At 36.4% G+C, this 12,350-nt stretch overlaps 1 protein-coding gene and 1 long non-coding RNA gene across 5 annotated transcripts in view; one reads left to right on the top strand and one right to left on the bottom strand.

Annotated features, from left to right (window-relative positions):
* Window positions 1–12,350, bottom strand: part of LRRC7 (leucine rich repeat containing 7) — a 497,427-nt gene that overhangs the window by 132,168 nt on the left and 352,909 nt on the right. The window contains exons 9-10 of the mRNA XM_060089953.1: window positions 9,893–9,967; window positions 3,254–3,398 (exon numbers count right to left, since the gene is read on the bottom strand). Of these exons, the coding sequence (XP_059945936.1) occupies window positions 3,254–3,398; window positions 9,893–9,967 (220 nt within the window). The remainder of the gene's footprint in view (window positions 1–3,253; window positions 3,399–9,892; window positions 9,968–12,350) is intronic.
* Window positions 1–12,350, top strand: part of LOC132483978 (uncharacterized) — a 163,143-nt gene that overhangs the window by 149,563 nt on the left and 1,230 nt on the right. For 2 of the 4 annotated variants that reach the window (XR_009531138.1, XR_009531139.1), the window contains exons 6-8: window positions 642–805; window positions 1,745–1,837; window positions 2,711–2,795. This is a non-coding gene — a long non-coding RNA (uncharacterized LOC132483978). The remainder of the gene's footprint in view (window positions 1–641; window positions 806–1,744; window positions 1,838–2,710; window positions 2,796–12,350) is intronic. The other 2 variants (XR_009531136.1, XR_009531137.1) reach the window with 1 other exon arrangement.

Here is a 12,350-nt window from a genome sequence, read left to right as displayed (position 1 = left end):
AGATAATAGAATTTTGAAATCCAAATTGTTGTGCACTCACTCATCATATCTACGATTATAATAATTATTATATTATGATAGTCCCTAACATTGATTGAACATTTATTATGTGCCAGGTACTGTTCGAAGCAAGTTTACATATATTAATTCATTTATTTCTCAGAATAATCCCCTGATGCAGGTACTATTACTTCCCCACTTAAAAGATGATAAAAATGAGGCACAGAGAGATTAAGTACCTTGTGTGAAGTCACACATTTAGTAAGGTAGAAAACCCAGACTTTGAACTCGGGTAGCTTGACTACAAAACCTGTCTTTAACCACTAAGTGAATAAGATAAATTATTTTGGAAAGTAAAAAAATTGTATTCTCCTTTACTGAGTTTCTCTGTTATCCAAAGAAGATGGTTATTAAAGCTCTATCTAGAAAATGTAAAGAGCCCCCTTCATTTTCCCTGCAACCAGCACAAAGAAAGGGACTCAGCATACAGGGTTCATTGTTGAATATATCACTCCATTCAAACACCCCACAACTGCAGAATTAAAACAGGTGTAAAGGAAGTAAAGATTTTATTTTAGTTGCTATTTCCCTTTATTAATACTGTGACGTTTCTTGTCTTTTATTCTTTTAAATGTTGGTAGTTCAATAGACGATTTATGCTCAAATAAAGAAGAAGAGATGCAATTTACCATCCAATCAGAATCAACAAATTATTTTAGGACCCTTGAACAGAGTTCCCAGGTATTTCTCTTGACCAAGAAGGAAATTCTTAGAGGAAAGACAGCCATTCTACGTGTATAATCAGGTACTCTGGCAACTCTGCAGATATATAAATGCAATTTTCCCTAAAAGGTCAATAGGGTCCAAAGAGAGTTCCAGGAGTAAGCTACTAACATGTTATTTTCTTAATTTGAGAACCACTCAGATTCTAAAGTGAAGGTGTTAAATATGTAATACCACCTGCCTGTGCTGGTCTGTTTTTATCATCCCAGGATCTAATCTGATATTTTCTATCATCTATACATGCTGCCTTCCCCAGACCAGAAGGCTAATTCCCTAGTCTGCTTTCTTAATGGAAGATATTTTAAACAAATAATCATATCATCTTTTATTTCACTATGTGACATTTTCATTTCCAGAATTTCTAATTGGTTCTTTTTTATAACCACCTGTTCTTAGTCATAGCTCCTGTTTTTGTTTTATAAGTTATTTTTATTTTTACAAATGTTATTCTTCCTTATATCTATTTGAGGATCTGCACATACTTAAACTTTTTTTTTTTTTTTACATTTCTTGATAATTTTGGTTTCCCTTGGGGTAAATTTTCCTATTGTTTGAGTTTTTGGTTGTTGTAACATTAGTTTTCCTTTAAAATTTTTGTTTTCATGCCCATTTGTGAGGGTAAATATTTTTTCCTTACCTATGCTCACCCCTCCCTGTCTGGCACTTATGGTTACCTCCACCTGACCCCCAAGTTTCTGGAGTTCAGAACCAGGTCTTATATTAACAACACGGTACTCTCATTTGAGGTGGATATTGCAGATTCAGTCCACACCAGCTTGTGACGGGCCGTAATTTTCAGCAGTGAATCTGTATCTGTTCTCTCCTTCCACCCTAGCTCTACATATTAGTTGCAGGTTTTTTCAAGTCTCTCTTTGCAGAAAAGGGTTCCTTCCCTGCCTCAGTCCCTGTAAGTCTGTATTCTTCTGTTATGCTTAAGGTCTTTTTTTTTTTTTAACTGCAGGAACAATTTATGGCTACCACTTCTGTTTGTGGTCTGAAGACCATCAGTCAGGCCTGGAGTCACTGCTGTGTTTCCATTATGTCTCAAATCCAGGTATATGTTCATTCTTCTTAAGCAGGGTAAAATTATTTTATTTACTAAATACTTAAGGAGCACTTACCATACACCAGGCATAATTCTTTGTACAAAGGAGGCAGTAATGAACAAAAATATGTTCTTCTAATATAGTTTTTCCATTCTCATTGTGTCTTTGAAGAGGTATAGAGTGGTGACTGAGTAGGAGAGTAAGATATGTATTTTGACCATATGGTTATCTTGACCAGATGACCATCTCTATCATCTTGACTAGAGGATGCTCTTTTAAACTATTATATTTCCTTACCTTCTACAACACTAAATAGTATTTTCTAAGCTTATCTGATCATAAGTTTCATCTAGGATATTTAACAAGAATACAGAACAGAGGGCTTATTACACATTTATTGAATCAGAATTTTCACAGAACAAGCCTGGAAATGTGGAACTGTTTAATAAAGCTCTCAGATAAGTCTTATGGGGAATAAGTTGGAGAAACACTGTTATAAAAATATATAATTATATAAATAAAAAAGTCAGCAAATCTACAAAGAAAGAAAAGCCAGCCTGTTCTGTTAAAACTAGTATTCTCTATTAGCTTGAAAGAATAGTGAAAATGGAAGCAATAAAATATTGAAGAAAAATTTGGGAAACTGTTTTGTCTTCTAGCTTCCCTTCAATCAGGCTACCTAGGTTGTGACTCAATTTTCAGAAGCATTAATAAGTTCCGGAACATATGATACATCTAATTCAGAGTGTTAAAAACTACATTCCAAAATTAAGTAGTTCGATAATTACTCTCCTAGCTGTTTCCTTTCATAAATAATAATAAGATATACATACAAAATGTTTACTCATATTTAAATTAGATTCTTTCATTATTTTACTCAGATAAAAAGTTACGACAAAAATAGATTGAGTGGTGAATATATACTAACCGACAAGATATCTGGCCTCATGAATCTTAAATATAAAGGTGAGATGTCTTTTTTGAATGATAGTAATATAAGATATTTCATATTGTGTTATTCCTAATTATAGTGATGTTACAATATTATTAAAAATAGAATATAGCCACACTGTGGATAGAAGCTACTATAATTCTATAGTAATAAAAGGAGACATACATGTTTATCAAAGTACTTAAATCTAAGATATAGACTCCTTATAATAACATTTTACAACTTAGGAGATCTAAAATTATTTAAAATATATCAATTTAGTAGGATCACTTTAATAGGAGAGTCTTCTTGAGTTTAACAACTATAGTTACCATTTCATTTTAAGATATTGGTAAAATATTTTATCACCTTGAATAATGATCATGCTAATTTATTAATATCATGCTAAGAGTATATACCCTACATCTGTGAATGAGCTATAGAAAACAGTATATTTGACATAAACATTCGTGATGAGATATTATGTTCTCACCTATAGAGTCAGGCAACTGTTGCAACATATTGGATGACAGTAAGAGGTCCTCCAGGGCTTCACATCCAGAAATGTCCATGTCAACTGTTTCTATTCTGTTTTTTGACATATCCAGGTATACCAACGTCTTTAACTTCCCTATAGACTTGATGACATTGCATAAACTCAGGGTTAGTAGAGAAACTTTCAGGAAATATTTTAAAGTTGTAAAAACCACAACACCATAAATTAATTTTAAAAGCAAATGCAACAATAACAAGTTTTGGCGAGAATGTGGAGAAACCATAACCCTCATACATTTCTAGGAGGAATGTAAAATTATACAGCCACTTTGGAAAACAGTTTGGCCATTCCTCAAAATATTAAACATAGAGTTTCCATATGACCCAGAAATCACTAGGTACATACTCAAGAATGAAATATACATCCACAAAGAAACACAAATGTTCAAAGCAGTGTTATTCACAACAGGCAAAAAGTGGAAACAACCCAATGTCCATCAAGTGATGAACAGTTAAACAAAATGTGGTACATCCATAAGCTGCAGTATTATTTAGCAATAAAGAGCAATAAAGTAGCGATACATGCTACAAAATGGATGAACCTTGAAACATGCAGTGAAAAATGCCAGTCACAAAAGACCACCTATTGTATGATTCCATTTATATGAATTGTCCAGAATAGGCAAATCTATGGAGTCAGAAAGTAGATAAGGATTGCTAGAGGCTGAAAGGTCAAGAGAAAGGGAGTAACTGCTAATGTTTCTTTCAGTGGTGATGGAAATGTTCAAAGTTAGATTGTGGTGATGCCTGTTCAATTATGTGAGTGTTCTGAAAACCATTGAACTGTATACTTTAAATGGGTAAATTTTATGATATGTGAATATATCTCCCAATAGAGACAATATGTTAAAAGATAGCAGCAAATGGGCTTCCCTCATGGCGCATTGGTTGAGAGTCTGCCTGCTGATGCAGGGGACGTGGGTTCATGCCCTGGTCCGGAAGATCCCACATGCCACGGAGTGGCTGGGCCCGTGAGCCATGGCCGCTGAGCCTGTGCATCCGGAGCCTGTGCTCCTCAACGGGAGAGGCCACAACAGTGACAGGCCCACGTACCACAAAAAAAAAAAAAAAAAAATAGCAGCAATAATCTCAAAGTTGCTGTAGAATTAAGTAAATTGAAAGAAAGAAAGAAAAAGGAAGTAAGGAAAAGAAAGGAAAAAAGTTGCCACCTAAACAACATATGCTGACATTCTGATTCTTACAATTTCAAATGCATAAGAAACATATTAAATTGTGATTTGGACTTCATCTTACTACGTAAAATCAATTTGTTCATTCAACAGTCCTTTTGTTCTTTTGAGGATCTACTATGTACCAGGGCTTTTGTTATATACTGGAGAACAATCATGAATAAGTCAGCTATGTGAGGGAAGAGACTTGTCATGATATAGATAAAGTCTTGGGAAGAGACTTGTCATGATATAGATAAAGTCTTTAAGGTGCTTATAGCAGTGAAGGAAACTGTCAAATAAATAACTATAATACCCTATGATATGTACAATAAAAAAAGCATGTAGAGAATGCTCTAGAAACAAAGGGATGCAAATTGCCTGGAAGACACTGCTGTCAAGAAAAGGAGAAACTGTACCTGGAAGAGAGAACAGCACAGAGAAGTGTGAGGAAGCGTGGTGTGTTTGAGGGAGAGTGGGAGATTCAACGTCACTGAATACAGTGATGAAATTAAGCATCATAAGAAGCCAGCTGTTAAACGGCCTTGCCTGTCATGTGAGGATTACGTGATCTCTATCTTATAGGCAAGGAGAGCTATTCAAAGCTTTTAAGATGGTGAATGACATAATCAGATTTGTGTTTTGAAATAATGACTTCAGGGAAATGTGAAGGGAAGATTCATGACTGGGGTTAGAGTAGATCTGAAAGGATTAGAAGGATTTGGAAGCAGTTTAGCTGAGGAGATGAAAGGGACCTGAGTTAAGACAGCAGAAGTGAGGATGAAGAGGGGATGGATCAAGAAAAATTTAGATGTGAAATGATTGGATTAGTAACTGATTACTGAGGACAGGGGAGGAATCAGGTCATACATTGCACAGGGAGTGAATAGTGATTGTTTAGCTTGGACATGTACTACGGGAATTAGAGCAAGATAAAATCCTTCATTTTCCTTTTCTTTAAGGGCATGATTTGCAAATAAATGCCCCACATATATCTGTGTTCAATGGGTCATCTGCTTGTTGGTCTACCTGTATACAATTTACTATACTGTCTCTACTTATTTGACAGAGTATAAACACATAAATATTACATAAACAAATTTATTATGCAAGCACACACTTGGCACTGTGCTAAGTACTTTATACATATTACTTGACATAATACTTTATATTCTTGCTGCTCAGAACGTGTTTTACACAGCAGCAGCATTGGTACAACCAATGTTTGTCAGAAATGTGGAATCCAGACCCACTTCAGACCTATTGAATCAGAATCTGCACTTGGACACACATTAAATAAAGCTTAGAGGTTAAGTAATGTCACATGCTGGTTTCCCTAAGAACTGGAGACAAAGAGAAATTTATGAGAGAGATTCTTGGAATTAATACCAGGGGAAAGAAAGAGGGAAGGAAGGAAGCAGGATTGGACAGATGAAGGTGGGCTATGATGAAGTTTTGAGGAATTCCTCAGCTGACCCTTCAAATAGTATTGAAGTAGCAGGGAAGGGGCCAGGCCTTCAGAGTCTTATTTGATTGATCACTGGCTACAGGTCTCCTGGAATAGGGGTGTAACCCTGCATGAGAAAGTTCTCTCAGCTGAGGCAATTCCTGAAGAGGGTGGAGAGCTGCAAGCAGAATGCCCAGAAGCTGGGGAGTTCATTCAGGATGATAATGCATGACAGGTTATACTACAAGTAGCATTCCAAAGTTGCCCCATTAATAAGGGGTGGAGCTAAAATTCAAACTCGTTTTTACTGGAATTCAGACTACAAAGCCTACCGATTACATTAGCACTTTCTGACTGACGCCTTAATTAACTCAACTCACATCTCTAGCCCTGCTCCTCCAGTTCCCCATGTGGGCAGAGGGCGAACACAGTCTTAGAACAGGTGAATAGTTGCTAGGCTCGGAACTGGGTACTCTGGGTGAGTCAGGCCACGGGACTGAGTTTCTCCTCATGCCTAGAAATATGTTCCTTGGAAAAATACTGTCACTTTACTTATAGCTCTCCACCCCAAGGAACTATTATGTTACCTTAGCTCATCTCTTCTGATGAGCATAGAAAGAATAATATATGTGATTATGTGTCTATGTGTGTGTATATTTATTTTTTTGTTTCATTATGATGAGAAAATTTCTTTTCTCTTTGAAGCTTCCTGAATTGCTATCTCCAGCAAACTCAATAAATATTTTGGTGTGAAGTTTCTAAATATCTTTTTTCGGAAGCAAAATAACAATTTGGTGTTTATTTTTGTCTTTCTAAACCCTTACTTTCAAATATCTTATAAAAGCAATAGTAGCCTGGAGTGATAAAGACCTTTGAGGCCCAATGTCTCAGAGTTCTTGAGGATGCTAAATGTTGCTCCAACATCTCTCTGAACATAGAGGGGCCTACAGATGAGTGGTGGACAACAAATAAAATGTGGAAGCCATCACAAGCAAAAGAAGATATTGGAGTTTGCTGTTTAGTCATATTTTGGTTGATTGATCTTAGAGTGATGGCCACAAGACAGAGCTATGTAGCAAACTAATTTTTGATCATTATCTACTTGCTTCTCTGATTTATGAAAAACAGTGGAAAAATGAAAGCCCAGGCTTCCAAAAGTATTTAAAAAGTATATTAGCTTAATGTATTTTGGTACATGAACTAAAAATAAAAAGGAACTTGCTTTTTTCCCTGTGTCTTATGACAGCAGTCCCCAACCTTTTTGGCACCAGGGATTGGTTTCATGGAAGACAATTTTTCCACAGACCGGGGTGGGGGAGGGAGGATGGTTTGGGGATGATTCAAGAGCATTACATTTCTTGTGCACTTTATTTCTATTATTATTACATTGTAATATATAATGAAATAATTATACAACTCACCATAATGCAGAATCAGTGGGAGCCCTGAGCTTGTTTTCACTTGCCACTCACTGATTGGGTTTTGATATGAGTCTGCAAGCAATCGATTTATTATGATCTCTGTGCAGTCAAACCTCCCTGCTAATGATGATCTGTATTTGCAGACGCTCCCCAGAGCTAGTATCACTGCCTCAGCTCCACCTCAGATCATCAGGCCTTATATTCTCATAATGAGCTTGCAACCTAGATCTCTCACATGCTCAGTTCACAGTAGGGTTCGTGCCCCTATGAGAATCTAATGTCGCTGCTGATCTGACAGGAGGCGGAGGTCAGGCGGTAATGCCAGCGATGGGGAGAGGCTGTAAATACAGATGAAGCTTCGCTCGCTCACCCACTGCTCACCTCCTGCTGTGTGGCTTGGTTCCTAACAGGCCATGGAATGGTACCAGTCCATGGCTCAGGGGTTGGGGACCTCTGTTTTATAACACTAAATATTTAGGATTAATCATCCTGTGAAACTGACAGACATGGGCTGAAGACTGCATTCAAGATTAACCTTTCAAAGTCAAGCATTTCTAGGTAATTGCATAACAACTAATTGCCAACACTGGACATTAAAAAAACCATGCCTGTTTAGGGTAGGGAGGTGTGGGGTATTCCCACAAAGAGCATCACAAAATGTGGAATTAAGTGTACCAACTAAAGTGAGAAATCCACTTAAACTTGGTAGTATATAATAAAAAATCTACTTTTGAAGCAGAAAAAAATTAGGCAGCACTGTTTTACAGAAGATTTAATCACTACTTTTCCATTTAAATAATACACTAACTAAGGAATTAGAGGTCTGAGTTGATTTCCAAGGTTGGATTTTGGGAATGGAGTAACTGTGAAAAGTAAGATGAACCTAATTCTCATTTATACCTTCTATTGATTCTATAGCAACAGAATTTTGGAGCATCAGAGGAACAAAAGCCTCTGGAGCTGGTATGAATTACAGATCCACCATTTACTGGCTGTGTGACCTTGGCCCAGTTACTTACTCTTTCTGTTTCAGTTTCCTCATCTATAACATGGGGTTGGTAATAAATCTGCTTCACAGGGTTGCTGTGAGAATTTGGTGAATCATTTGTAAAATATCTAGATAGTGCTTAGCCCATGATAAATGCTATGTAAGTGTTTTTGAATAAATGAATACATTGAAGAAGCAGATATAAACTTTTCCAACTAGACATACATTCTGATTCCTCAGTATTTGCATAAGGGATTGATCACTGTCTTACTTGTTGTCCCAGGGTTTGTACATACCTTGAATATGATACAAATCAGTCTCTGCTATGTGTAGTGGAATACAGATTTGTCTCTCATGTTATATGTGAGCCCCTCAAACAAATATATTCAAGGTCATTGAGTATATTATTTTTGTAACCCTGACATTAACATGGTTTCTAGTTCATAGAGGTATATGTGTGGTTTCAAATGGTTTTTGAATAAATCAATAAATAGAAAACATGCATGCTTTTCTGTTTTGCATTTGTGATGATAGTAGAAATGTATTCCTTTGGTGAGAGGAGAAAGTATTTTTTCCCTAATCTTTTGTCATATTTTCTTCTTTATGTGGTCCCATCCTTGTTCAAAAGAGAATAAGCTTCCTGTTCTTGTTGCTTTTGCAAAAATTTTAAAAAAATTTTAAATGTTAATTCAAACAAGGAATAAGTTTGACTTTGGGAATACACATCTAAACCTCAGTGACTGAAGAATTATTACACAACAAGCTGCCCTGGCTTCTTAGTCCAATGCAAGGAGTTTAGAGTTGGCTTTCACCAGAGACCCTTGTGGTTGTTGTTGTTGTTGGTGGTGGTGTGTGTGTGTGTGTACATGCTTATATTCAAGTGCATGTATTATGAGTGGTAAGAAACAGTGTTTTATGGAAAGCCATTCTTTCACTGGATGAAAAAGGAATGAATAGTCACACTCAATGAGTTGACTGATAAACCTACTTTTCAGGAGGTGTTGTTGGATTTTCTGTTATTTGAGAAGAAAAATCGATTCTAGTTTAACTTTCTATTTTTAACAATGTATGCTCCTTGCCTTTTTCAAAAAAACTCAAATGCGTTCTATTGGAAATCACCTGAACCAAGAGAGAGAGATTTATTTTGTGCAAGAGCTCTAACAATATGAGCAGAAACCATTATCTAGTTACCTACAAGAAGGTTGATTTTATAAAACTAAGACTTGGTATTATGTATAGCATTGTTTTTCATTTAACAATGTGAACTTTTCAGCTTTTGAAAAACAGTAAATAGGGAAGGAGATGAAAAACATACTCCTAAGAGAATAAGAAATAATTTCATACATTTTACACATCTATAACACTCATAAAAGTTATATGAAATATTAAAAAAACAAATTAGTGGAAAACACTTGATGACAGAACACTCCTAACAAATGTTTAACTTTGAAATGAAAACACTGGGATTTAAGATGTAAGATTAATCATTATCAGTTATAATTAATATACAACATAGATGCTAGACAACATGGAATAATAAAAACTTACATACCCCAGGTAGCACTTGCAATGCATTATTATCCATCCACAGTTCTCTTAAATTTTGTATTTGATCCATAACTTCAGGCTAGGAGAGGAGTAGGGAGAAAAGAGAGAGGAGAAGAAAACTAAATTACTCTTTTCTCGTCACAATATAACATGTAATTTCTTGGATCTGGAGCTTTGATTTGGGAATCTAGTGTTAATCCTCTAAAAAATTCCAAGTTTAACAGACCTCTTCCAGCAAAACTGGCAATCCCTGAGGTAACCAACCTAGAATTTATGTGGAAGCAATCAGAACAACAATAATAAAAGTTAAAATCTATTACTCTCCCTTAACACCCTACAATTATCCTTTGTAGTATTTATTATACTCTACTCTGTCTTCTTCACTAGAGTATAAGTTTTTGAAGGGCAGAGTAATGTTTGTTTTTTAATCACTGTATCCTCATATCCCCATTGCTTGCCATGATACTTGGTAAATAGTAGGTTTTGATCATATGTGTGTATTAACACCATACACACAAACATCTCCCCCCCTCGCCCCTCTCCCAGGCATTACATTACCATGATGTGATAATAGTATAAACCCACTCATTTCTTATCTTTTCATTTACTCAACAAATAATTAGTTGTTGAATAGTGAGGATGCCTACTACGTGGAACACACAGTGCACGATCCACAGTTATTAAAACTCAGTTCCTGCCTGGAAGTAGCTGATGATCTAATTGGGGAGACAAATGCATATAAATAACTAAAACACAAGGCATCGTATGGGAGAAAAGAATAATGTAGAGAAGTCCAGAGAAAAAAGAGAGATAATATAATCAAGGTGTAACCTACAGTGCATAATGAAACACTTTAACTCCCTAACTAGAAGCTGTCTCTAGCTTCTATCTCCTGGGCAGCAGACTATATAGAGAAGATAGATGTTGCTATTGCTGTCAGCATCATTTCTTGATTTATGATGACCTATTGCTGTTTTCTTTTCAGAAATATCCCCTCCCTCACCCTAAGGCCACCTGCTTCCCTTGAAGTTGAATCCTTTTTACCACTTCAGGGAACTGACAAAGGCCTGAGCTAATTAGTGCATTATCTTCACCTGGCCACAGGGTTTGGCTCAAGGATCCATTCAGAGCAGATAAGAAGAAATGGTTCTCTGACTGGGACTTCTAGGGAAAAGACTTGCTCTTGCCTACTGGATTTGAAACTGGAAGGGTACAGCCCTGGGGGCTTCAGGCACGAGGAAAGGGGAAAAGCCTGTTTGAGTTAAAAGATGGATCCTGATGACATCATATAAGCCTAGAATTAAGCCACACCTGTAGTCAGATTTTTTTTGTCTCTTCCAACTGAAAAAAAATCACTGAAAGAAGATACAACCATAGTTTAATAAAATTTGAGACCTAATTAGGAAAGCCAGTGTATTTGATAGAATACTTGTGGAAAAGAATGGAATTGTATCAATGTTACTATTAGACTATTGATAATTGTGGGTCAGTACAATACACTTCAGAGACTTCCAGGACAACTTTGGCAATAGTCTCTGATACATTTAGCCTGCAATTGCAGTGGAACGTGGTACTATTCCTGGGAGAAGTTTCATTTATAACAAGCATCAAAACTTAAAGTTATGACAGGGAAAAAAAAGGACTGCATGAGTAAGTGCAGGGGGATACTTTGTGTAGGAAATATTCCACTGTCACTTAGATCGTAGGGAACAGGCAGTGAACTACTGGAAAACATCAGTCACATGATGCAATTTTTCTAAGCCCAGGCATCATGCAGACCTTAGGAGAAGAGAAAGAGTTGCATACCTGATAAGTTCAACACAACTTTATGTATGTAATAAGATAGAGATTAGTGTATAAACTTGAAACAGTGAGCCTTATTCAGGATGGACTAGATTATGCTGTGGTAACAAATTAATCCTGAAATCTCAGTGTCTTAACACAACAGGATTACTTCTTACTCTCACTATATGTCCCATGTGGTTTTCTGCCCCCATGATCTTGTGTTACCTGCAAATCAAGACTTCCAAAAGAGCCAAAGCAGGAAAGACTATGGAAAACTAGCCACTGCTCTTAAAGATCTCAGGCTGGAAGTGACACTTATCACTTCTGCTTATAGCTCATTGTCCAGAACTGTTTATATGGCCAGGACCTAAGTTTAGGGAAGGCTGGGAAATGTAGGAGGAATTCATGGAATATTTGGTGAACACTACTGCCCCTGCCACACAGTGACACCATATGAGAAAAAGAATGACAAGAAGGAGTATATAGTACTTTCATAATTTAGTTATCCCTTCATTCAGTAAGTACTTATTAAGCAGCTTCTAGGTTCCAGGCACTGCACTAGAGTCATAATGCATGGTATGGTCTCTGCCTTCAGGAAACCCATGGTCTATTTCTTGAGCAAACATACAAAGAACAAATACATGACATTATGGGAATATAAAGAAGGGGGTACCTAT

This window comes from Mesoplodon densirostris, chromosome 2 (assembly GCF_025265405.1).
Source record: "Mesoplodon densirostris isolate mMesDen1 chromosome 2, mMesDen1 primary haplotype, whole genome shotgun sequence".
Taxonomy (NCBI): domain Eukaryota; kingdom Metazoa; phylum Chordata; class Mammalia; order Artiodactyla; family Ziphiidae; genus Mesoplodon; species Mesoplodon densirostris.
Note: the sequence above shows the minus strand (reverse complement) of the source record. Positions and strands in the feature narration are given on the sequence as shown.